This window comes from Xylocopa sonorina, chromosome 2 (genome assembly GCF_050948175.1).
Source record: "Xylocopa sonorina isolate GNS202 chromosome 2, iyXylSono1_principal, whole genome shotgun sequence".
Taxonomy (NCBI): domain Eukaryota; kingdom Metazoa; phylum Arthropoda; class Insecta; order Hymenoptera; family Apidae; genus Xylocopa; species Xylocopa sonorina.
The window spans coordinates 16,739,876-16,767,834 of record NC_135194.1 but is presented as its reverse complement, the minus strand read 5'-3'; the positions used below and the strand labels follow the sequence as shown (position 1 = coordinate 16,767,834).

The 27,959-nt window shown below is 39.8% G+C and overlaps 8 protein-coding genes and 2 non-coding genes across 10 annotated transcripts; 5 read left to right on the top strand and 5 right to left on the bottom strand.

Moving 5' to 3' along the window:
• Positions 1–41: 41 nt before the first annotated feature.
• Positions 42–3,582, bottom strand: LOC143433326 (uncharacterized). The gene is given in 9 exon segments (XM_076910624.1): positions 42–340; positions 414–691; positions 918–1,110; positions 1,186–1,478; positions 1,558–1,873; positions 1,969–2,420; positions 3,085–3,171; positions 3,272–3,463; positions 3,509–3,582. Coding segments are annotated over 9 exon segments (2,184 nt in total).
• A 1,037-nt stretch (positions 3,583–4,619) lies between these two features.
• On the bottom strand, positions 4,620–11,948 carry LOC143433210 (uncharacterized). The gene is made up of 15 exons (XM_076910433.1): positions 11,588–11,948; positions 11,187–11,274; positions 10,927–11,075; positions 10,597–10,845; positions 10,479–10,503; positions 9,126–9,282; positions 7,623–7,663; positions 7,261–7,529; positions 6,998–7,160; positions 6,649–6,911; positions 6,005–6,507; positions 5,675–5,848; positions 5,440–5,576; positions 5,192–5,348; positions 4,620–5,111 (listed from the first exon to the last, which is right to left on the bottom strand). Exons 1-15 carry the CDS (start codon positions 11,717–11,719, stop codon positions 4,946–4,948), a joined length of 2,673 nt encoding a protein of 890 aa, XP_076766548.1. The 5' UTR covers positions 11,720–11,948; the 3' UTR covers positions 4,620–4,945.
• A 423-nt stretch (positions 11,949–12,371) lies between these two features.
• Arpc3a (Actin-related protein 2/3 complex, subunit 3A) lies at positions 12,372–13,562 on the top strand. The gene is made up of 4 exons (XM_076909849.1): positions 12,372–12,529; positions 12,709–12,885; positions 12,966–13,161; positions 13,241–13,562. The coding sequence occupies exons 1-4, from the start codon at positions 12,524–12,526 to the stop codon at positions 13,393–13,395; spliced, it is 534 nt and encodes a 177-aa protein (XP_076765964.1). The 5' UTR covers positions 12,372–12,523; the 3' UTR covers positions 13,396–13,562.
• Positions 13,563–13,594: 32 nt separating this feature from the next.
• Positions 13,595–14,917, bottom strand: Rpl15 (ribosomal protein L15). Its single transcript, XM_076909848.1, has 4 exons — positions 14,733–14,917; positions 14,299–14,435; positions 14,107–14,217; positions 13,595–13,926 (listed from the first exon to the last, which is right to left on the bottom strand). Exons 1-4 carry the CDS (start codon positions 14,902–14,904, stop codon positions 13,732–13,734), a joined length of 615 nt encoding a protein of 204 aa, XP_076765963.1. The 5' UTR covers positions 14,905–14,917; the 3' UTR covers positions 13,595–13,731.
• A 742-nt stretch (positions 14,918–15,659) lies between these two features.
• Positions 15,660–17,227, top strand: LOC143433375 (uncharacterized). The gene is made up of 4 exons (XM_076910724.1): positions 15,660–16,018; positions 16,177–16,361; positions 16,440–16,808; positions 16,943–17,227. Exons 1-4 carry the CDS (start codon positions 15,673–15,675, stop codon positions 17,174–17,176), a joined length of 1,134 nt encoding a protein of 377 aa, XP_076766839.1. The 5' UTR covers positions 15,660–15,672; the 3' UTR covers positions 17,177–17,227.
• Positions 17,228–17,557: 330 nt separating this feature from the next.
• LOC143433382 (putative peptidase C1-like protein F26E4.3) lies at positions 17,558–19,403 on the bottom strand. Its single transcript, XM_076910731.1, has 7 exons — positions 19,090–19,403; positions 18,945–19,008; positions 18,635–18,842; positions 18,259–18,554; positions 17,982–18,181; positions 17,767–17,927; positions 17,558–17,677 (listed from the first exon to the last, which is right to left on the bottom strand). The coding sequence occupies exons 1-7, from the start codon at positions 19,382–19,384 to the stop codon at positions 17,558–17,560; spliced, it is 1,344 nt and encodes a 447-aa protein (XP_076766846.1). The 5' UTR covers positions 19,385–19,403.
• Positions 19,404–21,923: 2,520 nt separating this feature from the next.
• Trnap-agg (transfer RNA proline (anticodon AGG)) lies at positions 21,924–21,995 on the bottom strand. The gene has a single exon. It is a non-coding gene; the product is annotated as a tRNA-Pro (tRNA).
• A 798-nt stretch (positions 21,996–22,793) lies between these two features.
• Trnat-agu (transfer RNA threonine (anticodon AGU)) lies at positions 22,794–22,867 on the top strand. The gene has a single exon. It is a non-coding gene; the product is annotated as a tRNA-Thr (tRNA).
• Positions 22,868–23,341: 474 nt separating this feature from the next.
• Nan (transient receptor potential cation channel subfamily V member nanchung) lies at positions 23,342–27,257 on the top strand. The gene is made up of 14 exons (XM_076910704.1): positions 23,342–23,487; positions 23,564–23,742; positions 23,833–23,920; positions 24,018–24,194; positions 24,262–24,451; positions 24,535–24,688; positions 24,808–25,062; positions 25,151–25,755; positions 25,823–25,988; positions 26,087–26,348; positions 26,423–26,604; positions 26,700–26,816; positions 26,910–27,035; positions 27,125–27,257. Exons 1-14 carry the CDS (start codon positions 23,397–23,399, stop codon positions 27,227–27,229), a joined length of 2,697 nt encoding a protein of 898 aa, XP_076766819.1. The 5' UTR covers positions 23,342–23,396; the 3' UTR covers positions 27,230–27,257.
• Positions 27,258–27,413: 156 nt separating this feature from the next.
• On the top strand, positions 27,414–27,763 carry LOC143433325 (dynein axonemal assembly factor 19). The gene is made up of 2 exons (XM_076910623.1): positions 27,414–27,612; positions 27,680–27,763. The coding sequence occupies exons 1-2, from the start codon at positions 27,460–27,462 to the stop codon at positions 27,761–27,763; spliced, it is 237 nt and encodes a 78-aa protein (XP_076766738.1). The 5' UTR covers positions 27,414–27,459.
• Positions 27,764–27,959: the final 196 nt, after the last annotated feature.

Genomic DNA, 27,959 nt, shown 5'->3' with positions numbered 1-27,959 from the left:
GAAAAGTTTTTGGCACTCGCGCGTATATGTGTGTCCAACTATTATATTATGATATTCTTTTTAATCCAGTCTATGTACTCGGTGACGCGTGTATAAACGCCTGGATATCCAGGTTCCCCGCACTTGTTGCCAAAAGAAACAATGCCGATCTGAATCCATCTGCCGTCTGCCCTGAGCATAAGTGGACCACCGGAATCACCCTGGCAAGCGTCTTTGCCACCTTGGCTGTAACCAGCGCATAGGAAATTAGTGGTAATCGGTTGAAAGTAAGCCGCGTTGCAGTCTTCGTTCCTCCATACCGGAAGTACAGCTTGTCGCTGCACCGTGCTTTCTTTCCCACCTGTAGCAAAGAAAAGATAATCAGATAACCGGATAATTTATTTCAATTCAATTATTTATTTCAAGTATCGTACCATAGTAGGTCGTACCCCATCCAACGACGGTCGGTCTGGCACCGGCGAATCGTTCGTTTCGATAACGTTGTTGCGGCAGGCAGATCGGTATAACGTAAGGAGATCTCCGGACAGGGTTGGCCAGTTCTAGAACCGCGATGTCGTTGTAAAATCCGACACGGGAGAACTTTGGATGCGCGTGTATCCGCTTAACCGTGTAGGTTTCAGGCGCGGATGGCTCGTCGTTCCTCTCAAGATCTATGTCTCCGAGTCGCACGGTGAACTGTCTCGCGGCGAATCTGTACGGACCGCGCGATGCAAAAACCGGCTCGTTTAAACAGAGAGAGAGAGAGAGAGAGAGAGAGAGAGAGAGAGAGAGAGAGAGAGAGAGAGAGAGAGAGAGAGAGAGAGAGAGAGAGAGAGAGAGAGAGAGAGAGAGAGAGAGAGAGAGAGAGAGAGAGAGAGAGAGAGAGAGAGAGAGAGAGAGAGAGAGAGAGAGTGTGTGTGTGTGTGTGTGTTACTTACGGCCGCTGACGGTGATCACGCGTACAATGAGCCGCGGTGAGAATGTACCGCGATCCGATCAGAGATCCGCCGCACCAGAATTCCGTACGTTTAGACCCGTACAGGAATATCGCCGCCATCCAAGGCCAACGTCCTGGAAGCGCCTCTTCTCCACCGACCACTCGATATTTCCCCGAGTTTCTTATACCGCATTCTATTAAAGATACGATAGAGGTGTATAATCTCGACCGATTTACAATAACCTCCTCCCTCAATTGCCGCGATATACCTTCGTCGTCTCGTATGAAATTAGTTTCGATAGGGGCGATGGTCGATGGTCCAAAGTTAAAAATGTCCGATCGGTTCGTCGAAGACGAGAAATCGAGAGGGGAGGATACTGTAACGAATTCGTTAGTTAGCAGCTCGGCAGGATTTGTCGGCGTGGTGGTTGTCGGCGAGATGGTAACCTTGGTAGAAGATGTAACGACCGGGAGCAGCGGGATCGGTCGAGGAGTCTGATGCGTATTCGGTTTCACGGGATGGACCGACGACTCGATCTCTGATGCAGGTGTCGCGCCTCCGCTTAGGCTGAAAATTTCATTTCCAATAAAAGAGAGAAATATCCACCATTTTCGTTACGAACGCGTTCACCGATCGTTACCTTGTCTCCTCCGTCGTCTCGTCGTCTTTCTCCGTCAACGGGCAACAAACGCCTGGGACGAAGAGACTTTTGAAACATAACGATTGTCTGAGTTTAGTTAAATCGAGTAACAGCTGCGGGCAATTGCTCAAATCCTGACACTTTCCGAGGTTACCGTCTGCCGTGGTACAACCGGTCGACGATATCGACTCTTTTTCCCTCTGGGGATCCCGATTAATATCCTGCCGGTCGGCCGAGGGGTAGCCAATCGATGTAGGCCGTAGAGGTAGTCGAACACCTCGCACCAACGGTGCGATACTGTCCGTTACGTTGCGTCCTACGAACAAGCCAACTCTTGCATATATTTCCCGAATGATTAGTCACAACTGTACAAGTTACGTGGGCAGGATGGATGACCTAACGTGTAATTACCTAAAATGTTCTTCGAGATAGTGTATATAGCCGATGGTAATTCTTTCGGCGGGTAGCTTGAGTTTTCCACGCCTCTTGTCATATTGACGATGTAATTGCCGACGGTGTTTAACGCGCCCAATGTTTCGGTGATCGCTACTAACGGATCCGGCTCTTCTCCTTCCTGTTGTTCCACTTTCGCTAACCTTACGTAAGGTTTAACGTGTCTGTTCCTACGAAATGCTATTGGAACAGATCTTCTCGGAATTCCCACATCGCTGTCCCACATCCTTTCCGTTTCGACCCATCCTTCCTTCGATTCTAATACAGTCGCAGGTATCCCATTATTTTATAGTACTAGATAATACCACGAAACATTCTATATGTATAAATACCTGTATGATAACGATAACGTGCCACTTGTCCGGTGTAGGACCAACTACTCCTTACCAAACTCCATATTATGCAATATTCTGAAACATGCATTTAGTGCATTGTTAGCAAAATATACTCTTTTCCAGTTCAATCGATCAGAAGAAACTGTATAAAGAGATTTTTCAATTATCATTATTTGCAGAGATTAGAAAATCCGCTAAACAGGATTATGCGACACTCGAAACTTTTTTTTTTCGAGTCGGTTGATGCACACGGACCTCATCGATGGTGAAAGTTTCTCCGCGAGAAAGCGTGCCTTTCTTCCGTTCACTGATTCATCCTCAATAAGTGTATAGTAATGTACGCCAAATCTACGTTAGATGCGCGTATCGATGCGATATAAAAAAAAAGAAAAAGAAAAAAGAAACGATCGAACGAATTAAGAAGAAAATAGCTGTCACTATTAATCGGGGAAATTCAATCGTATCTTTCCATTTCTTTCCATCGTATCAAAGTTGACGTTACGTTTACTTTCATCAGCCTGTCCGATGGCACATCCTTCATTGACTTTCTCCGTGTATCGCCGTTTACGTACAATACATTGTAGTCTTGTTATTATTTATCATTTTGCATCTTGCAACCTATATCGTCGATGCCAGTCGGTGTGTACACGCGTGAAATTGGCTAAAATAGCGTAACAGTTTGCGGACAAGATAATTAAAATCGAAAGGTTCAGAAAAGTAGAATAATGTTTGGACTTACTGAAAACGGTAGACGACAACATCCTGATCTCGGTCATTCAGAGGAGAACCATTAATCGGATCCTTTTCACGAACATTCCAAACGTTTCTGTCGTCGTTACACTTGACACTCACCGGTGAGATACACCGCGTTCAACTATTTCAACAAAGTTGTTCTCATCCGCGAGACTACTATCAGCAGATTGTACATTGTCTCTCTATCGCAGTTGGGCAAGAGCGGTGGGGTGATTGGAAAGACAGAAGTAAAAAGAGAAAGAGAGAGTGAAAGTAACGAAAAGGCGGTGGTAGGAGAAGATGACAATGAGGAGAAAGAGGAAGAAATTGAAGTAAACGAAGGACGTTTCGCCGAATCGGAGCGATCGTGATTGCACGGGACAAACCTCGGTCACGACGCGATGACTGTCCGTGAAAAGACCTCGACACACTTTGTCCTCGACAAAATGATTCCCTCACTCTCCCGGTCATCTCTCCTTTCTTCTTTCATAGCAGTCGCCGCCATTCCCAGACCAGCTCGATCGAGGGAAAGTGTTCTCTCTTCTGTGCGTTTCTATTCCTTCCTTTTTCTTTTCTCTTCCGCTTTTCTCAACTGAGAACGCGCTGTTCTTGCGAGTGTCAACAATGAAAAGTGACGCTTCAAAGAAGAAGAAAAAGAATGAAAATAGCATTAATTTGCCATAAATTTATTTATATCGTAATAGTTGTTGCTACACTGAAACGTAGTACGTGTGCTTCACATACGAACCTAGATTCCAACGTCGTTAGATACATTATTCTGCCTCGTGGAATTGAATATACAAAGTGTTCAGTCATATCCTTACGAGAATATGTACGTGTTATTACTACGAGGAATCGGTTGAAGGTACATGATGTAATTGTTTGTTACGTTACGTTACGTTACGTTACGTTACGTTACGTGATATATCTTATCGTCCTACCAGAATATATCCAACGGTGTAAACGAATGCGTATCATTGTCATTCGAAGTAAATTGTGAATAACAATTAGTGCAACGCATTACATGTAAATATAATTGCGCCATAGACAAACGAATCGAAGCTTGTCTCCTTTCGAGCGTCCCTTTGTAGATCTTTAAGATCATCGTATAATCGCGTCTATTAACAAATGTACAAAAGTCCATTACACTTGGATATTACACGTACATCGTACACTGTCTATAGATTACGCGTATTTCATACATTATTGGATGCAGCCTAGAGATATTAACATTCCCCCCTCTCTCTCTCTCTCTCTCTCTCTCTCATTTTGTGTGTGTGTGTGTGTGTGTGTAAACGTGTTTGTCATGATAAACTGCTGTTCTTACGATTGCTAGTAATAACAGCGGCAACAATAACAGTAGCAGGTACTACTATTTCATTATTCGTTTGTTTTGTTTCCTCGCAGAACAAATTGTACGAGTATAAAGGTTCAAGAAGATAAAGATAAAAACGTCAACTTTCGAAAATCTTTGTCTACCATTGTTTCTGAACAAAGATCTGGAGCGATTCGATTTGTACTAAAATCAATTCGAGAGGTGCGAGTCTGAAATAGAAGAGAGGGATGCGTCGAAATATATTTTAAAAACATACTTATACATCGTTCGTCAACCAGCGATGATTCGCACCTGCCGAGAATTAATGCCTTCATCCGTCAAATGTATGCCATCACGTTTTAATTGACAGTTGCGCATACAAAAAATTGTTTAGACATAATTAAGTGTGGTTTGTCAGTAATGTAAATAATAATAAGTTGTGTGTTGCATGTGAGCGCGAATGCGGATATACACAACGCGCAGTTAAATGTATATGGACATTATTAATGTTCACCAATTATTCATCGTAACGGTACGAAGAACCGATACGAGATCAATACTTCCTCATGCTTGGTAAGGACGATTTGTACGGATCGAAACGATCGTACGAAGGTGCTGTCCCAGGTGCTGTCAATCCCATAGATTGAATCGGGCCACTTTGATACGTTGGTGGTACCGGATGTCGCAATGTATTCCCAATACTGCTTGAATTACTCCATCTGAGATTTACACCACCAGGAGATATTACTTTTACGATCGGAATAGGTAATATAAAAAAGGGAAGAAGATCCTTTTTTACCTGTTTACGTTGTCCGACGACCTAGAACTCCAACTGGATGGTTCGTTTCGTGGATCTCGAGTTCCACTACTCGGTACAGAATTAAATGATTTCGTAGACGGAGGACCGGAGTGCCAGCTGCTTGTTGTTCGATTGCTTTCAACGTAACGACTATCGCCTGTTAATCGGTGCAGCACGTATTGAAACATTTAATTAATCACACAATCTCCTTAAAATGCAAGAATGGAGTAATAATATTTTCTACTAACGTGGAGTGCTGGAACCTGTGGGTTTGAAACTGTCGCTGTATCGTGTATGGCTATCTCTGGAGCTTCTGTGGGTGTCCGTTTCAGAACGTCTAACATCGCGATCACGCGTGTAATTGGTTGTACTTGCGCGTTCGTACCTAAACAAACGGAAAGTTCGACGAAAGTTGGGTGGAAATGTTCTCATCGTTCCGAGAAATGAATGAAACGCAGATCGTGCGAGAATAATTTGCTTTACCTTTCCTTAACTTGGCGGGGATCGATAGACGTCGCTGACGTGCTAAGAGCCTCTCGACGTACAATCACTTCTCTTCCACGGGACACTTCGGTAAAGCTTTCCGGACGACTACTACGGGACGTAAACTCGCTACCACGCTTAAACTCCTTCTTCATACCTAAATCTTGGGCGGATCTGCAATTTTGGTCACGATTTATTTATTCATTTGTTTTGTTTTGTCTTCTTTCCTTCGGAATTGGACATTGCACAGTTTTCTAAGAGACGAAAGGGGACGTGTACACTGGACAATGAAACAAAGAAAGTGTGCGGAGATTGATGATAGAGTCTTACCTACTCGATTCGTAGCGAGTTGGCGGCGATGCGTCCAATCGTCTGTCCGAGACACGATCCAAAATTTCACCACGACGATCACTTACTCGTTCCGGTGTGTGTCTTCGACTATGCTCGGTAGTCATGCGCTTCCTATCCGGCTCCACGTACATGTCTCTCGGATCCCTTCTGTCACTGGAAGATCGCTTGATGGATGGCGGAGGAGGAGCGCGTCTACTCTCCTCTAACCGCATTTGTTGCCTTTTCAGTTCCAATCTTTCCCGCTCCAACTTCTCCCGTTCTAGTTTCTGGCGTTCTCGCTCTAGTCGGAGCAATTCGGCTTTCTCTTGTTCGATCCTTTCCCTTTCCCTTCGTAATTTCTCCCGTTCTCTTTCTAACCGTGCAGCCTCCTCTCTTTGCCTACGTTCTACTTCCCGCTGTCGCTCCATATCTTCCCTCCTTCTTCGTTCTTCCTCGCGAAGTATTCTTTCTCTTTCGCGCAACCTTTGCCTCTCTCGTTCCTCCTGAAAATACGCGTTACACGGCTATTTACACTCTCGCTTGAACGGAATCGTTCTTTCGATCGCACGTTAATTGTGCTAGAGCGGATTAAGAAATCATCATTTTTTTTTTTTTCCCCCGTCACCAACGACGCGAACGTTTACCCTGATTTTCGCGAACGTCAACACATCGTCGCGTCTACGTCGTTCACGGCTACGGGATCGAGTATGAGATCGATGGTGATCCCAAGATCGAATTCTCTTCTCGTCGCGTCTTCCCCTCTCGCTCTCTGGCTTCTTGCTAGTCGACTTGGTCGACCGGGAGTCGGTATCCTTGGTGAGTCCTTCGTCTTTCTTCTCCTGCGCCTCTCCTCCTACCGACTTCTTGTTCTCAACACTCTCGTTGATCTTCTCATCCGACTTTTTCGCTGTTGTAGTACATTTAAACGTTGTAGTTCTTTTACACGCGTAACATTGCCTCGCGTACATTTTACTTATTCGGGTATTCACTCACTTGCTTCCGATCCTTTATCCTCTGCTTCCTTCTTCGCTTCCTTATCCTTTCGATCGCTAATCTCGTGACTATCCTTCGTCTTCTCCTTCTCTTCCTTCTTCTCAGACTTTCCGTTCGTGGTGTCCCGTTTACGCATATGACTCTGCTGAGTGTCACCTTTCGCCTTTAAACACAAAGTGAGACGGCACATTGTGAGAGAAAGCACGCATATACCAAGGGGCCCCGGGAGAGCGGAAACATTTTCTTGTTCTTGTCGCATCTACCTTTTCTACGGATATTACGCGTCCGTGAAGTTCAGTCCTGTGCAAATGTTGTATACACTTTGCAGCATCCTCACTGGTGGACATAGTCACGTATCCGTAGCATCTTGCTCCTGGTGTTCTTGCGTTTGTAACCACTTTCGCACCTATCACTTTTCCATATTTCGAAAATATTTGTTTCAAATCGGTCGCACGAGTACTCGAAGACAATCCGGATACCCAGAGATTTCTACTGCTCGCATTAACAGGACTGACCTGTGAGGTTTTCTTTTCTGCGTGATAACAAAATGATAGAAAATAATAAGACCCTATGCTGCGATCATCGTATAAATTAAATAAAAATTCTCACAGTTTAGCATAGTTACCTTTGTCCTCTCTTTTTTGCCCCTTATTACTAGAATCCACGCTGAAAAAGAGAAAAAGACGTAACATTATTTTCATTAAATCTGACATTTGATTGAGAATCATGTTTGTTATGTTTGAAAGACAATATTTCAGAAAGTATGACTTTTCTTTCGAGGCTCGATTAGGTACCTCTGTAACTATGTTAAGGATATAAATTTGGCTAGCAACTTTTATCTTTAGTTATTATGATATCGTAATTATTATCATCGTCGTCGTCGTCGTCGTGGTCGTGGTCGTGGTCGTGGTCGTGGTCGTGGTCGTGGTCGTGGTCGTCGTCGTCGTCGTCGTCGTCGTCGTCGTCGTCGTCGTCGTCGTCGTCGTCGTCGTCGTCGTCGTCATCATCATCATCGTCGTCATCGTCGTCTTAGTCATTGTCATCGTTGTTGACGTTGTTGTTGTCATCGTTGGCGTCGTCATCATCATCGTCGGTTATATACCATGTATATTTTCTATAATATTATAATCATCACCACCATTATCGTTACTATCGTTGTAGATGTTGATAATAATGAAGTGAACAATCATAACGACAACAAAAGCAACAACAGCATTAATAATAGAAATGAGAAGAACAGCTACAATGTGTATTCATTTTGGCGATCGTTTGTTGTAGCTCGTTGCGTGACATGATCTTTTACATCAGTTTACCGTAGTTACTATATTTTTCATTGTAGTTGAATCCAGCTTTCGATATTCGTGTGCAACGTAAGTATGTCCGTGTGTCAGACATGCGAGTTTCTATTACGTATCCTCTATCCAAACACGTAGCATCTCCTTCACAGTTCTTCCAGGGTTGGCTTGACACTTGTTGTCAAATTCTGAGAAACATCGATACACACACGATATAGAGTAGCATTATCTCCGATGAACAACATGATTGCTTGATGTCGCGTTTAACGTTCAAACGGGATCTGTCGGTTGTACAACTTATCTCGAGATGCTAATGATCCTGCTACCATGCCTGATGAAACTGTTGCTTATTTTACAAACAAATATCTTCACCAGTGAAGAAAGGGTAACACATCGGATCACTTTCATTGGTAACTGTTGAGCGTGTAAATCATCATCGAAAAATACGTCTTATGTATGCATATACATACACACATAAATAGTTATACACATACTGCTGGTGTGCATGTTTGTACGCAGGCACGCGCGTGCGAATAAGATCTAACTTGGTTAAGTTTGCTAGCCAACTTCTCGATTTCTTAACATACTTCCCAGAGTTAAGAATTACAGTCTAAAAATACGAGAGCGGAAAAGAACTTCGTATGCGATTGAAAAAAAGGGAATAAAGTAATCTTGCGTGCGACTTTGATGAGTAATTCATTTCGGAAATCCATGGTTCATCAGTATTTTATCCTGATGGTATTGTATGCGGTTGAAGAGCATTGCTAATATAGAGTTGTGTGAGACATTTCGTTGTTGTACCACTGTGAACCGTTTAGCAATGAGAGACCAACCTCTTGCTTCCGTCTCCTGCACCGTCCTGCTTGTTCTTCGTCCCGATGTTTCCACCTGATGTTGTCCCTTCCTTGCTGTTGGCACCGGCTTCTGCTCTACTGCTCGCTTTAGACTCTCCCTTCTTGTTTTCTTCCACTTTCTTCTTTTCTCCTCCATCTGCAGAGACAATCAAGGTAGCATAGTCACTTTCTGCGAAGCCAGATTTCTTCTCCCTCCCTAACACTCCTGCTGCTTAGTGGCCTGTATTTCCTGTATGGAACTTTCCCGAACCACTAACAGATTGCGGAGTAAATTATTGAAGATCGCAAATTTGCTCTTCGATGGTATAATCCATAGCGCCCCTATCCTTTTTTTTTTTTTTTTTTTTTTTTTTTTTTCTTTCAATATTCTAATCATCTTAAGTTACCTGTGTGTGAGTGTGTGCGTGTGTGGGTGTGTGCGTGTGGGTGTGCGCACCATTACACATGTAAAAAAATCCTAAATCAATATTTAAATTGAAAGAAAAGTTTAAAGAGGAATGAAAAGAGAAATGGAGGGGGGGGGGGAGAGAGAGAGAGAATGAGAATGTGTTTGCACGCGCACGAGCGCGAATTAAGGAGGAGTATATATGCATATATTATGCTGATAATTGGCTTTTACGACGGCGAAATATTAAGACGGAAAAAATTTGTCAAATGACATGCAGCTGCTTTAAAAGTCTGTAGTTCGAAGACACTGATTAATTTCTTCAACAAACAATGGTGCGTCATCAATCGTACACAGGAAACATTATATTGGCTTGATACACTTGAGTCTTCTTGTACCCGTATAATTTGGAGGCTCGAACGTTCCAACGATGCTCTATGCGTGGTGGAATTAAATATAATTTTATATCAAATTTTAGCTTTAACTAACTTATAGGGCCGTGTACTTATGGAATAGACTTTTTGTAAAACATGGTTGCTATTGGACTGCGCGCAAAACCGTCGACGGAATATGCATTTCATCTTGACTGAAACCTCGTCGACCACATGATGCCATAATGCTTTGCGATTATATTGTTGCGTACTATATCCATATGACAAGCGGTTGCATCGCATCCTGTACGTGGTGCCTGTTTGTAAATATGGAGTTCGAAGATCGGATGTAAGATGAAGCATGAAGTGCAACTTTGTTGACAAATCCAGCACGCTTGTAATTCTGGATGGATGAAGGTATTTTACACGTAGACAAACATGATCTTGATTCGATGTCACACGCTTGAATAACTTACTTATGACTATGTGTCAAAAGTAGTGCTATATATAGTGCTATTCCTTAAAACCTTATATCTACATATACATAGTATTATGCAATTTAATTATAAAACTTACCCTTTTGCCTCTCATGAGACTCTGTCTGTAACAGAAAAAATAAAGTATAACTGTATAAGTAGAACTGTCATTTTTCAGAAATATCTCGAGTCACTGCCTTTATAGTTAAATCCATTACCTCCTCTGCAAGGAGATTTTCTTCATCTTCCCCGATAGTTAAATTTATGGAATCTTCATTGTCGATACCATTAGCCTCAACTGTTGAATTAGTCGGAGCTTGATGTATCGTTGTCGTTGGTTCAGATTCTATTTTCTTATCAATAACGTGTGTACTCTCCGCTGAACTCTTATTCAAATGATTCTTAACCTCTTGCTTGTGCTCTATTTCCTTATTAACTTCGTTGTTTAGAATTTCATTTTGTAGTGTCTAAAAATAAACTTCCTTATATTCTGTAATTATATAAACTGGTGTTTTTACATTTATAGCGAACATATCAATGGTAGTTACCTCCCCCTTGAATGTTACTACATTCTCTTCTGCGATTGGTTTTATCTCTGTCTTAATTTTTGCCTCGTTATTCTCTGATATCTCCGTGCTCTCTTCTTTTTGACTTTCTAATGAATCCATAGGTTCATCTTGATTTATAATACCAGTTACTGGAAATGCGAAACATAAAACTTGAATCTAATAACATCTACATTACAATCTGATAGCTTTAAATTAATTTTATACAAATTAATCCACGTGTACAATTTAAAATAACATACCACTGTTTTTTCTTGGGCTGATTTTGCATACTCCACCACAGGGTACGATCAAGTATTCATCAGGATCTTGACCTTCGTCAGTTATAGCCTTTATACATTAAAATAAATAAATCATCATAATTATGTGCAATAAGAATCATATCATAATGTTGTAAAAACCAGCAATTATAAATTATTAAGCTACGCATAATGCTTTTATAAGCTGATTCAAAGGAATAATAAAACTGGCTCCTCAAAGGCTGTAATTGTTAGAAAAATTGTTTCTTTATGATCGTACAGATAGGATATGTTATTAAAACTAATTACTAACGGAATCAAGAGGGTTAAAATGGCGACAAAACAACGAATAACATCGGTAAAGTTGAATCTTTCAAAGAATTTTTAGAGGTAAAAATATTTACTTTGGAGAGCCGCTCAAGAAGTGCTGCTTTATTGCCAGTTTTATCCAAACCACGCCGTTCAAGTTCTGTTTTTAAGTCTATAACACGTAGTTCGGTAAGCTTTTTCCCTTCCACATCGGCCATTATTCTCATGCAAAAGTGTCCAACACAAGGCACGCTTATGCTTTCAAATTTGTCGGTACTGCACGTATAAATTTATAAACAAATTCTCATACGTACACCGAATTCAGTAATGAAATTACTAAATATACTAAAGGAAATAGCTAAAGAACCTTCCAAAATCACAAAGGAAAAGTTACGACAACACACTTCAGTACGAACTATCCATTGTCGTCGCCATTTAACGGAAATGACCGGAAGTAACCCTTGTATCAACTGCCATTTCCATGACCAATCCAAAAAATCGAGATTACGTTCCATTGGAAAATTACTAGAGATAACTTACGAATTATCGGCAATTATTAAATGTAACAAATTCTCTTTTAACATATCTCTATATACGCATAGAAGAAAATCGACAAATTATAATTAAGTTAATGCTGCGATCGAAACATTTTCTTCTTTCTAGTTATATTTTTTAAATAGAAATATATCGAAATCGATTCAACTGTACAATACTATCCAAGTTCATATACGTAAAAAGAAAAAAGAAAAAAAAAAAAAAAAGAAAAAAGGAAAATAAATTACATTTAACATTAAGATCGATCGTAATACACGTAATAAGACTAGAGAGTCTGGACTTTCTCATTATTTTTACATTCCTAGTTTGAAACAGACTGGTGACATTTTGCCGGTTTTGTTATCCTCAATCAAAAATGAGAACGTGACGTATCGATCCTCATATTTCATACTATATGTAAACTCAGTATATACATAATTAACGATATATGAAATTTATAAACGTGAACAACACTCATTTTGCATTTATTTGTTGATATGCCTGTAAGTATAATATTATTCAAAGTACTTACTACAATTAAACGAGCTTATGTATCGTTGATAGGGCGTCTCCCCTAACCTTATAAGAATTCACACCTGATAAACAGATTCGTTCCTGGCCTTTATATGGATACATTTTTTTTTTTTTTTCTAATAATCATACTATAAACTCTCTATTATAGGCATACCATTCGAGTTTCGTTGAGAGTAATGGAAGCATTGGTAATATGGCACTTTTGCCAATTAGAACGCATTTCAGGGGTCCTGCCCCTCCTTTTAACAATAAAGATTTAGATATAATTGACGAAGCATTGTATTTCTTCAAAGCAAATGTGTTTTTTAGAACATATGAAATTAAGGTAACTATTATAAATAATATTTGTAATCAAAGTCCAATTATACTTATATTTCCCAAAAATATTAAGCGTTTATGCTTTAGAGCGAAGCTGACAGAGTTTTAATTTATATTACTTTATATATAACCGAGTGTCTGAAGAGATTACAAAAGTGTGCGACTCAAGCTCAAGCGACAAATGAAATGTATTCTCTGGCCATTTCAAAATTTGACATCCCTGGCGATTCTGGTTTTCCTCTGAATTCTGTATATGCGAAACCAAATAATTCTATGGAAATAGGTAAATTTTCCATTAGCGCACAAGTATCCTCCAAGTTTAAGCGATCATCGACTAAACATTTGTTTTTTGTTTTTCATAGATACTATGAGGCAATACTTGCAACAAATAAGACAGGAAACAGGTGTCAGACTCGTGGAGAAGGTATACGGCGAAGATGGTAAGCCAAGCAAATGGTGGCTTTGCTTTGCAAAAAAGAAGTTTATGGATAAATCATTGTCCGGTCCTGGTCAATAAATATTAATTTTTAACGTTATCTTTAAAATGTGTATCCAAAAATGGCCGATGAATAATTTTAATGATACACTGTAATATAAGAAATTTGTAAAATAATTTAGTGTATTGTAAACTTATGCATGTAATTAAACTAATAGAAATAATTTAGCTGCAATAATTTGATTTGTCTAAGGAAAAAACCATCAAATATTCTCACAGATACATTCAAAAGGAAACTTTTATTTTGCGCAAGATATATCATGAAATTGATACAGGCATCTGCAATATCAATATCGATATCAATGGGACGATGTATCTTGTACAGGTAAAAATCATCCTTAATAACGGTTAAAAGGTTTATCGTTTCCTGCGAAGCGATAAAGAATTTCTCCTTAACCATGCAGCACGACGTGATCCACCAATAGTTTGCGAATAGCGATGTCCTTTGCCTAAACCTCGTGAACTTCTACCAGCTGATGTTTTTCCACGAAGTTCGCGATGTTTGTGTACAGCGTTACAAACCCAATTAACTTTTGGATCATTACGAATTGCCTGAAATACATATTGCAAATATTAGCAGTTTCACGGTTTATGTTGTAAGACTTTTGCAAGTTTTTGTTTGTTCAGACATCCAAGGAAGATGAAAAATCATGATATTTCAATAATATATAATGATATCATCATTTTATGCTGCGGAGTTTGTGAAGACAATTTAAACGTTAGATAAATTACTTTGTGCGCTGGATCAACCAAGATAACTTCATAATATTTGTAAGAAGAGTCCTGTGCTACCCAATAACTGTTCAATACCCGTAGACCACCACATCGACGACCCACTCGTTCCTGAAGAAAAATAATTCACAAACGATCGTCGGTCAAACGTAAAACCATTCGAGTAACATTATTTTAACAATGTACACTTACTTCTGCGACAGATTGCAATTTCCTAGTGGGTTTCAATTGATTAACACCATGACTTTTTGGTTTTCCGTAAGTTGCACCTTTAGGAACGGGACGTTTACGACCACCCCTTCTCACACGAATTCTAAATATGACAAAACCTGCGTATTGAGAATAAAATTTTATGTTTTTACCATATTACTCTTGTATAGTCCAAAGCATTGTCTAAATTAACAAAGAGGCATATCAGTATATATCAGTATATATTTATCACCATAAAACTGTAAGAGTGGTGCATGAATATCTCATCATATATGCACTGAAAATATTTGTTAAACATAAAAAAAAAGGTGCAAGAAGGAAGAGAGAAAGCTATTGTTACAAGATTTTTTCTGACCAGGACACTATTGGGACTATTCCCCATTGGCCCATTATACAATATAAAATATAATTAATACCTTGTTTAGCTTTGTAACCCAAACGGCGTGCTTTATCGGGTCTAGATGGTCTGGGTGCACGATGCATTTTAGTTAACTGACGATACTGCCAACATCGGACGCGAAGCAAGAAACGGAGTACATCGCTCTGTTTCTTGCGATAGAGCTCTTGCATATATTTGTACGCACCCATCGGTCCGAATCCCTAGAAGAAAACAAAAAATGGGGCACCATACGCAGAATTGATGAATGTTTAGCGCAGTAACGTAAACGAAACACGTATGATCGATGAGGGAGGTTAGCTCGTTGAAGTTGGAACTGGAACATTTTCCTGATTATAATGTGAAAAAACGGAAGAGAACATTTTATACGGCTACGCTTAGCAATGAATGTAGCCCGCACGAGGTGCGGGAAAAAGCACAGATGCCCGAGATATAACGAGATGAAGATTTCCGACACGTATCCACTCACCCTCGACTATTGGAACAGAAGGAAAGAGGAGTTTGTCGGCTCACAGCGTCAACGTAGCGCGTCACAGTATGCGCATCGCACGAGGTTGTTAACAGTACAGATTGGACACCCGATGTAACGAATTACAGTTCCGGAGAGACATCTATGTGAAAAATGAAACGTTACATTTGAACGCAGTTTATCCATTTCTTTTCGAAAGCCAATGTATACTACACTCGTATAGATCGTATGCATTTGTATCCAACAGATAGAAATAGATTTGGTTGTCCAATTGTGGTTCGAATTTGAATCGAATTTGGTTGAACGAGAACTAACTCTTCTCGTAACACTTACCAAAATAGTAATTAAAAACGTTCGATGAAAGTATAACTGTCGTGGTTTTATTATCGAGCGACCTGGTGACCTCTGCTCGCAGAATTGATTATTTCAGAAGAGGTAACACGACTAGCGAGAAGTAGTAGTGGTAGTGGTAGTAGTAGTAGGTAAGGTGATGTCGTTCGCAATGGAGAGCCGTTCGGATAGCATAAAAGATCCGATTTATTATCCTTCAGTGGAACAGATGACGGAAGGAGGTGGCACTACGATGGAAGCTGGAACGATTGAGAGAAGTAGAAGTTCCGCTGGTAGCGAAGAATTTGATCTGGAGGAGAGTAACGCGTTGAAAGTACCGCGCAAATTTATCGCTAACTGGCGGCAAGCTTGCGACCGTACACGCGATAAGACCAAAGATTTGTTGAAGAGATGGCGGACCGTTTCGACTAATGTTGATGAAATTGTTGGTGTTGCAGTTCCCAACAAGCAATTGGAACAGCCTAGTTGGAGTGTCCACGTTTGGAGTAAGCTATCGCTTTCGCGTAAAATTAATTTTCCGTAGTACATGCTCTGCATTAGAATTAGTCGAATGGAATGTTGGAAACGGAACGGAACGAAGCAGATTTCGAATAGGATAGATGATCAATCACAGTTTCATTTATATTTTTGGTACAACAAACAGCCACTTGGGTGAGTCGATATCCAAGCGACGAAAACGTAATCGCTCCAGATGACGCCGGGAAGGGTGGAAGATTGGAGGATTTATCATTCAGTCAACGTGATAAGTTTTCCCATTTTTTCACCTACCTTTTGGATCACGACAGAGATGGATTTATCAATCGAAAAGATTTTCGAACGCTTTCAGAGGTATTTCAGAGGTACAATGTGCCACGTTTACGTTTTGCCAAATAATTGATGCTAACGTATCGACTAAACTTTTGAAAGCGACTAAGAAGATTCGCCGATTGGTCCTGGAACGGACCCGAGTATTTACGATTAATGGAAGCCGAGCAAGGACTGGCAGAGTTGATTCTTCGGGAGAACAAACACGAGAGGATCGAAGAGAAAAGGATTAATTTGGAGGAATGGTTGTGTTGGTGGGCACGTGTCGTAGCACCAGCCGATGGTGCGACCTATAACGACATCCCCTTTTGGTTGAAAATTTTGCCACGGATATTTTTCCTCGCTATTAATAGCTCTGCGAACGGAGTGATTTCGAAGAAAGAACTCGAATCGTTTTACGGATCAGTTGTCGGTTTAGACTCGGACAGAATTTCCAAGTGTCTCGGTATGGCCTACGATTCGTTGACATCGGTAATTGTCGCAGACTGAACAGGCTGTTGTTAATATTTTTTTATTAATAATAATAATAATAATAATAATAATAATAATAATGATCCAACTGGATAGCAAAGGAAAGGAAATAATTATTTTTCCGTTTTATTTAGAACGGAGACCATCCACTTGGTTGGGCGCAATATCAGCTTGTATTCGCCAACTTTTTATTCGGTCGTGGTCCATTCGGGCCAGGAGAACATTTTTTGGGTATGACCGATTCCTGTATGGCCCGAGGTAGTAACGTACCATTCCCGATCGATTATTCGGCGATGAATACACCGAGGGAGAAACTGGAACTGTACAGTCCACATTGCAAAAGTAGTCGACGCAGCATTGTAGTTTAAAAAGTAACTACGCGTTACTTTAACGAGTTACTCTAGCGATAGATGCGAAAGGCGAGTTATTTATGATTAGAATGCACTTATATATATATATATATATATATATATATATATATATATATATATGTATGTATGTATATTAGATTAATTGCTTTATTTTATTTCTTAATAAATGTATCATACTTTTATGAAAAACAGGAAGGTCGCTAATTAGATGGAAAGAATACGTAGAATACTTATTTACACGTACTATAATACTTGGCTATGTTCGAAACATGTACGACATATCAAGAATAGAAAGGCAAAGGAATTGAAATTGATTCAAGGATGGTTAATTGCTAACCGACAATGATTCGATAAATGGTGTGTCCCGCTCGTAATTAATTAGACTGTTTTCGCCCATACTCCCAGTACGAACGACTCGATTTCGCATTCGTTCGTTCCCCTTTGAATTCGAAAGAGGCCATCCTCGCCCCATTGTTCACCCCACGAATTAACGACCAACTGAAAGAAAAGATTAGATTTGTTCTTCTGAACACGTTCGTCACGTTCGACGATGGCGGAATATTGAGAAAAGATGAAGGAAACGTTACCCAATATTTGTTCGGGGAACCCTGATGATACACAGGCGAATCTTCTCCCCATCCGATAATTCTAACCGAATGATAACCGGATTCGTACGGCTCAACGGTCGTCGTATGCGTGTATATGCCCGACTTGTACGAGAAAAAATCTTGATAGACTCTCATGGTAGCTACGAGCAATTGGCTATATTAGGTGGACAAAGCGGCGAAAAAAAAAAATTTACCTTGTACAGGGCCCGATGTCAAAATTTCTAGCATGATGTCGGTTTCATTGCCCAGCCTGTAAGCTGGTCCAACCTTGTATAATTTAGTTCGAAGTGGATTCACAGGTGTCCGGCATCCAGCCGTCTTTAAATTTGTTCTCTTTCGCAGTTTGCATTGCTCGTCCGTGCCCTTCCATGGATAGCAGTGTTCATCGACTAGACTAAGGAAAGTGTCGCGGAAGAATGTCGATATTGAGTGCCGTAACGTGAAAAGGGGAGCGTTTCAGTAAAAATTTACCCAAATTTTCGCATGTACATCCAGGCTTTGTCCAAGGAGCCGCCGCTACAACCTTGCTGTCCTCTATCGTTACACGATAGTAAATGCTGCGCGCTGAGAAGAACACCATCAGCACCTTTGCTCATTACACCGAATCTGTCAGAGGCGACGCGTGCCGTGGAAATTGCCCAAGATGCACCGCACCAACCTTGATCATCCACACCTGAAATCTCTCGAGGCCAGCGAGACCTGGCATCGAATTCTCGCGGCAACGATTCCGAATTATCGATTCGTGGTACGGAATTCATTTTGTAAACCTTCGAGGTACGATTATCGATCAGTAGAATGCTACACGTCCAATCGAACTGAATTTAATTTAATCGAATCGAATTCTTACCGATTGTGACGGATTTAAGGTACCCAAACGAAGTTGTACACCCTCTTTTAACGTTCTACCCCAGAATTCCGAGTAATTTCGCGCCGTCCAACTCAAATACCGAAATCGATTCTTCGAATAATTGATTTCATCTATTAGACGTGACTCTTGTAGGCATCGGTTTTGTTCGCAAACTATCTTAGGCGCTAGATCTACTACGGTACATTTGCTGAAAAACAGAAAGAAGAGAGTATATCACACGTCTGACCTTTGCCTAATTTCTTGATCGTTTTCGTTTCGCAAAAGGAGAAAAAGAAAGCCAAACGTGTACCAGATGTTGCAATTGATCTTAAACGTTTGCCCGACAGTGTAATCGTGTCCTTGGACGGAACATTCTGAAATTTCAAATCACTGATATCAACCGGCGTATCGGTAGAAACGGTGGTTAGTTAAACAAACATTTCTTAATTACGAACGTCTTATCTCCTCGGGTGGTGGCAAAGTGACATTAACGTCGAACCCTTTGCAATGCCTCCAGTAATCTGGGCAACAGTCTTCTTCCCCAGTACGATCGCAAAAATCGTCACAGTAGCAAGTGGTATCGAGAATCTGAGCGTTGCATTCGTCCCGACGACCCGGACAACATTCGCCCATTGCATATTTATCCGCACAATACGGACCAACTGGGAAATCCGAAAAATTGGGCATGCCCTTCACGCTTAACACCGCTAGGAGGAAAATGCCAACCAGTGAAATCATCCAGGATCGCATTTTTACTATGCGTTCGGTTCTGAAATTGAAATAATCGAAACTCGTTCGGTTTTTCATTTTTATTAGAGTTAAAAGAGTCTGGTTTCCTTTCCATCCAACCCATATTACACTTTAATGTAACGTACTAGACTGGAACACATCGCATGTTCGATTTATTAAAACTCGATGAGCCGTGTAACATATTATTTTAGAAACGTTCATCCTCGGAGCGGGGGCCGTATGTATGTACGGTGGTATTACTAAGGAGGTTCGCGCGTGCACGAGCCGATCAACGACGCTCTTGACCCGTTTCGTTTAACTAGAGACAGGCTCTGAGAATGTTAATTATTTGGTTGAAGATAGAAACAAACTATTAACTGAGAAAGCAGATATATGCGTTTCATCTATCAGAGATACCAGCGGTGAATGGCTGTAGTCAATGAAAAACTATGCTAATACATTTTATCGGAGACTGATTCAATTGGACACTTCCATGATTAACTCATCGCCGGAGCATCATCAGCGTAGCACAGACCTTGTGGATGTTGCTTAGCACGATTATACAGTTGATTTGGTAAACGAACGCCGATGTGTGCGATCATCCTTCGTTCAAAACGATGATTACGTCGGTATCGCTGGAATAACGATAACGCGTCTGCGAGCATTCGTTTCCATTGCATCATATCGAAACAATGCCGTCATCGCCGTTAAAAAGATACAAAACCGAAAATATTCTGAATCAATTAGATCAGCTTATAAAAATAAATTAGATTGGCCTAATATAAATTAGGGCAGGCAAAAGGATCGAGTCAAGCTGTTTTACCGGAAGATGGATCTCGATTTTGAAAAGATTACAAAAATAAGGCCTATATATAATTATAGCGAGCCGTACGCGATTGGAGGTTATTTTTAAAATCACTCGATCGAAGAAAAGAGGTTAAAGAGAGAGAAAGAGGTTAGTGGCATCATGTATATGTATATCTATGTATTTTTAAGTGATGAATTTTAACGTTTCAAAGTAGCGTGGGATGGACGTAAAGGTCCGTATTATCGATAAGATCAACGAAATAAAATAACACTAATGAAAAGTATTAATGTTAGAGTGTAAGTAGGACAGAATTACAATTTTTTAAAGCACACACACCCATGTGCATGCTCGTACATTTAATTTAGCATCGTAAATAAAACATTTCATTAGATTTATAGCAAGAAAAAATTGTCGGGTCGTTCCCTCTTCCGACGACTCTTCGTTTCTTTACCGAATTATATGGCTTGCCGAGTGTTGTCATATCATGATTGTTTTTTTTTTCCTCTTCATCTTCTTCTCCCCCCCCCCCCCCCTCCCCCCTCTCTCTTTCCCTTTCTGTTGTCAGGCGCACCAAAGCTTATACATGATCCTTCAAATTATTCGGCGCTAAAAATAATGCGAACGTCACATTAACGCGTATGTAACCATTGACCCAAATCCCAAACGTTCTTTCTGTGTTATGAATTCGATATAAGGTGTTATATTTCGTTATTTTATGCGAAAAATAGTACCGCCTTCTCTTTTTGCTCGTTCATGCAATGCACAAACGATCTTCGACGATGAATCGGTTCCCTTCTTACCTCTACACACAAATACGATAGAATTTTCGCGTTCGCAATAAAGAATAATCATACAAAAAGCTGCTTCGAGACAATATTTATCTCGTATAAAAAATATCAGTCGATTCGTCTTGATCTTATACGGATCGTTATACTTTCAGGTTCAATTTCTGAAGTAGACGCAATTGTTCGACAATTTTTTTAACAAAATCCACAGTTATCTTAGGCAAATGTAACATTCTCTCGAAAAGAAAGCTCGAAAAGATTAAGAAATCGAACGTTTCACTGAAAACTGTATTACTTACTCGTGTTCGGTAGAGGTTTTCTAATTAAGCGATCTGAAACAGCAGTTAACACCTTCCAGGTATATTGGCTAGCATTTGCATCGTGGGTCTCGTTCACTATGTTACTATGTATAGTAGTACTATGCTACTATTTGCTTCGGTAGACGCGGAACGGTTTAAAAAAATGCCAAGAACAAAAACACAGAAAGAAGACGATTTTAAAAGAATAACCGAGGTGACTGGTTCAATTCTAACTGGAGACGGTGAACTAGAACGACTGAAATCTAAGTAACGTATGCAATCGTGAATGAAGAAATGAGTTGCGATCGAAAACGATTCGAAGCGAAGAAAATCAGCCGGTGCTGGCGGTTCGAAAGCGCAGATCTAACTGGCCTGCGAACGCGATAGATAAACCCGAGCTAAACACTAGCTTGTACGCCGCTACATTTTCTGGTATATCTCTTTGCCCCCCTTTCTACTTTTTCCCTTGAAATTCATCCTTCTTTGAAGCGATGCAAGAAAGAAATTCAGTCTTCCTCGAGCCATCCTATTGCTACATTTGCGCTACGGCTCGACACAGAAAGAAAGGTATTTCTTCTAAATCGATGAATTCTTTAATTACCTTGGGAAAGAGCAAGTTTTACGCAAAATTAAAATAATATAATGTAATAAAGGAAGAAAAGAAAAACGGGCTCGTCCGGGATTTGAACCCGGGACCTCTCGCACCCTAAGCGAGAATCATACCCCTAGACCAACGAGCCATTTTTACTAAACCACTCTCTTTATTGACCTAGATACAGTTACATGTAATATACAGTATTTTTAAATGTATTCGATGTTAATAATTACATTTTTTTAACGCCAAGTGTCGGTGAACTTTGGACACTTTGGTTTTTGGCACAATTTGAGGTAGGTGTTTGAGGAAAATTGTAGTAAAACCTATATACATGAGAGGTGAGGGGTACGTCTTTTTTGCTATGGATGGGGGAGTTAGTTGGAGTTGGTTACGTAGATCCCTCATTTTAAGTTAGTGAGTTAGTATTTTTATTTATGGCTATTTGTATTTACATATTTATATTATTACATATTCACATAGTTGTAGGCTACTTGATAATTGGTGAGGGACAGGCAAGCCAGCTTGAGAGTTACCAGTGTGGTGGTACATTTTTCATGTGTGAGTTGAGTGGGCTGGTAACTTTGTATTAAAGTTAGTGACTATTTGTGTGATGTGGTCCTGCAGTGCGGGAAAGTTTAGGAGCCTGTGTATGTCGAGAATGCGTGTGCGTCTAGGGAGGTTGGCAGCAACTCGCCATTTTAAACGAAATTTTTCAGTTCAAAATTTATTAATCAAGTTAAGTCAATTTAGTAAGTAGGTATAATATAGTGGGTAAGTATACTATACTTGTATCGTCACTCAATCTGTTAACATTTCTGTTAACAATATTTTAGTTATTTAAAATAATTGAATGAGAATATTTTCTTCTCTTAATATTATTTGTACATACACACACACACATATATCTCTATATGTACATATATTGAAAGGGAGCTATCAAGTCGGCGCCGTGGCTTAGTTGGTTAAAGCGCCTGTCTAGTAAACAGGAGATCGAGGGTTCGAATCCCTCCGGGGCCTTGTCTGTGTTCTGTTTTTTTTTTTCTTTATATATAATATATTCTTTTCCATTGCTATTTCTCTTTTTCTTTTCTTTTCTTTTCCTTTGAATAATGTACCATATGAACATAACCAATTTATGACTAATCAATATATATGTATGTAGCAGAGTTACAAGTGTACTGATGTTTCGGTTCCTATGTGCACATGTATTCCTATGTGGCTCCGGAGAAATCTTTACGCCTTACAATTGAGGGAAAGGATATTTGTCGAAGTTGAAAGGAAAGGAAAGGAAATTTCAAAAAGCTAGTTACCCATTTATTTGACGAATTTTGCTCAGTAGAAATACCGGTCATTTACCGGCAGAAGACAAATGATTGTGTGGAAGTATCTTTGATGGAACGTATTTGCGTGGTCGATAGAAAGAAAAAGGTATTCCATGGTAACGAAACGAACTACGAATGGTCAGTATCTGTTAGGCGTTACTGGCATCGAATTGAATAACGTGTATTCTGTATTTTAGCATAAGACGTAATATAGTAGAAAAGTGATGGGAAATACGGAAAGCAACGTAGCTAGTGGAGTGAAAAAACAGACGGACGCTTCGTCTATTTTGCTTTACAAATTAGTCGATTTGAAAGGTGAATGAAATGAGAAATGAGAAAAAGGATTTAGTGAAACGGACGTTTATAAAAAGGGAATTTTGTTCTGATGTAGGCGGTGGTTTATTGGTAGATATGATGAAAAGGGCGACGCAAACAAAGCAGTATGCGGAATTGGATCACGCTTTAAGAACAAAAGTAGAACCGTATTTGTACAATAAGGGTAGAGGTAAATGGATTCCAATTGAAAAGCTAGTATTGCTGCGAAACAAAGATCGGCCGAAGCACAAAATGGTAAAAAATCATTGTTCAAAGTAGATCGAGATACGCGTGATAATAACATTGGCCTGAACCTTTCGTTTTGTTCTATCAATCGTGTAATAGCTCCCACCGTTGAAGGCTATGGAGAATCCAGCTGATTACGACATAGACAAAGATATAGGCGAGGAGGAAACGGATGAGACGAAAATAGGTAAACGATCATTAGAACCGAGAGACAGACAGAATTACATAGCTACGTATTATTGCGTCCTAGAATGTATACATGTAATATTGCATATGTATAACAGATAAGAGCAAATATAGATTGGTGTGTTGGAGTCTGAGCGAAAGAGGAGCAGTCGGAGAAACTATTCTACATTTGTGTATGCTGCATGCAACTGCTATTCACATTGATCTAGCTAAACGTTTGTTACGTTTTTATCCAAAGCTTATCAATGATGTGTATATCAGTGATGAATATTACGGTTAGTATACTCTTTCCTTTGTCTGTCTGCCCTTCTACTTGGTTTCGTTCATTCGTTTCTTCGATAGGTGAAAGCGCGTTACATATCGCGATAGTAAACGAAGATCCAGCTTTGGTAAAGTTTCTTTTGGATAGCGGTGCCGACGTGCACGAAAGATGCGTGGGGAACTTCATGTGCCCGGAGGACCAGAAGGCGTCCAGGTCAGACAGTCTGGATCACGAATGGGTTTGCGTGAATCCGGAAACAAATTACAACGGGTAAAGAAGGTAGAGGAGAGAAGTTGATGCGGATGCGCGCGGGCTGCTCTTTTATTTGCGATTTCGTATGCGTAAATACGTAGGTACGTTTACTGGGGCGAATATCCTTTGAGCTTTGCTGCGTGTTTGGGACAGGAAGAATGTTACAGATTAATACTCGCTAGGGGTGCAGATCCAAACAAACAAGACACAAATGGAAATACCGTTTTACATATGCTGGTGATCTATGAAAAATTAGTAAGAATTCTCTTTATTTTTTTTGTGTTTCTATTTTATTTCATTTTATTTCATATCGAGTGATCGCGCACACCCGCATTGAAAATCAAAAATCGATCGATGCGTCTTTCTCGAGTCAGGCTACATTCGATATGGCGTACGAAGTGGGTGCATCGTTAGCGATCAGAAATGCTCAACATTTGACGCCTTTAACACTGTCGGCGAAATTAGCAAGGATTGAAATGTTTTTCCACATTTTGAACATCGAAAGGGAAATTTATTGGCAAATTGGTAGCATTACGTGCGCGGCATATCCTCTTTCCCAAGTCGATACCATTGACGTTACCACAGGAAGCATCAGTCACAATTCCGCTCTGAATTTGGTAGTATTTGGCGTAAGCGGGAGTCTCTTTTATGTTTATTCTACTTACACGTTATTTATCGAAATGTATGAACGATAAATATTTATTCTTGTATTTCTAGGAAAGGGACGAGCACTTGGAATTGATGGACGGTGTTTTAGTTGACCTGTTGAACGCGAAATGGAATACCTTTGTCAAGTCTCGGTTCTATCGTCAGTTTTTCCTTTTTTGTTTTTACTTTGTTTTGTCACTGGTCAGCTTTACCCTAAGACCTGGTCCACCGATGATCGCTACGCAAACCTCTTTCGCATCGACCGAAATACCAATCACATCCATATCAAAGGTAGATGATATTGCCTCGAATGTTACCATCCCAAGCCTGCTATCGAATGAAATCGAAAATTCGTCCCTTTTCCTTCTCCTCGACAAACTCGTTAGTACCGCTTTCGCTTCAAACTTAAAATTCCCTTTGAATATAACTGCGGCACGATTCCGGAAACTAAAGTTCGACGTTGTCACCGACATAACATCCACCTTGAGCAACGCCTTCTTCCCGAGCAATCCAAACGAGAACGAACTTTTTAACAACTCTTACAAATCACCCGCTCGAACGAGCAAACATTCGTATCCTGACAATGATAAAAGTCCGACCGATTTCATCTTCATAAATTCGACGATACCACTAAATGACATTGCATCGTCTGTTGCCAGTAACAAACACGATTGGTACGTTGCAATTCGATAAATAAATCAAATTTCTTTTTCAAATCAATCAATTTTTTTTTCTAATTAGGTGGAATAATCTTAGCAGGAACTGTAGATTAATGTATCTGAGCACGATATCAACCAAGATTCGATTGACTGCTGAAGTACTTATGGAAATTGCGGCTATTCTTTACATTATAGCAGCATTACGAGAAGCGAGATTTTTGGGCCTTAACATGTTCATTGAAAATCTAGTAAGGCGCCTATAGATCGAAATTAATAGCTGCTCCTCTTTATCTTGGCTACGTGCATGTTAGAAGTACGCTTTGCTAATGAGAAAAATGATTTCTAGATGACTGCACCATCACGAGTAATGTTCCTCTTCTCTTGTTGCATACTACTCTCCTTTCCGTTGTTAAGATTGACTTGCGCCGATCGAATTGAAGATATGTTAGCGGTTGTTGTCATGTTGACAACTGCACCGTACTTTTTATTCTTCTGCAGAGGTTTCAAGACAGTCGGTCCCTTCGTCGTAATGATTTACAGAATGATTATGGGTGATCTGCTTCGTTTCGTCTCCATCTACTTGGTCTTCGTGATGGGGTTTTCTCAAGGTAACCTCACGGAACTATTACGCTATTTCTACCTTTCTTAAAGTAATATGTAACAGTTAGCTTGTATTCCTCAGCATACTACATTATATTCCTATCTTTCGACAATCCCAACACACCGGAAGGAGTAGACGATTCGATGAGCAATCCAATGCCATCACCAGCAGAAAGTATAATGGCCATGTTCCTCATGAGCATGACAAATTTTGGAGACTATTATGGTGCGTTTGAGAGAACGCAACACGAGATGGAAGCTAAGGTGGTCTTTTAAGAATCATAGTATAGCTATATATTTCTTGCATTATTCTTCGGACGCATTACACTTGACGTATATAAAAATTTCTACTCTTATAGCTTCTATTTGTGTTATACATGGCGATCGTCGCAATTTTGCTTGTGAACATGTTAATCGCTATGATGGGGAATACATATCAGAAAATTGCAGAAACAAGAAATGAATGGCAAAGACAAGTATGTATATGTACTCCCCTTCCCTTCCCATTGGCCACCAATCGTTATTGTCACTTTCATTTCATTTATTATCGTCGTTTACAACGTCGGTAGTGGGCACGTATAGTTCTGGTAGTAGAGAGAGGAGTCAGTCCAAAGGAAAGGCTTAAAAAATTAATGGATTATTCGCAACCAATGTCCGACGGCCGAAGAGCACTAGTACTTCGATTGAATCAATCGGTAAAAACATATACAACGAATCATAAAATACATGTAATCGCGAATAATTGTAATTAGAATGAAGTAAAAAAAGGGAATTGTGTTTCTAGGAAGAGGATAAAGAGGAAATGAAAGAGATTTTGGAAATGAAAAGGACTCATGACAGATTGTGTAAAAGCAGGCAAAGCAAAATAGCAATGGAAAAAACCATATAATGTTGGAGGATAATATTAATTTATAATACAATAAAGAGAAAATGATCTTGAATCGGATATAATAAGTTCTCATAATTTCATATGAATCTGCTTCTTTATTAATTTACAAGTGGTAATGGTACAACACAGTCGTATTTGTAGAGAGTAACTATAGCAACCATTTACTAACAGTCAACGTCAAAATTTGTCCTATAAGAAAGCTTATTATTTTGTGCCTGCTAGCTAGGAAAATGAGCAAGTTAAAATTACCGATAAATTATAAAAGTTTAGAATTAGAACTTCAAGAATCCCTCAAAGCGGACGAATTATACAAATTACAGAACGATGCTAAACTCAGAGCAATGGAACAAAATGTACCTACGTACGAAGACTTTAGACAAATGGTAAAAGTACATTTCCAATGATTTTCGTGTAAAAATAATAATCATCTAACATTATGTTTTCGATTAGGTAAGCGCTGCCCATTTGAAACCTTTGAACTGCAATGGTGTCAAAACTAAAATAAACAAATCTTGGAATCCTCTTGTTCGTTGACCATTCGTACGTGGCGATAGAGTTTGATAAGCCAAAAGAAGTAGAGTTCAAAGATTCTCTAAAATTTTCAAGTAAAAATAACGATGCTTTCTAAAATAAAATAACCACTGTTTACAAATAATTTAATTGTTTCAATCTTAACCTTTTCAGGCATCAGGCTCAGTAACACGCATGTGTACATTATTATCATTTTTTA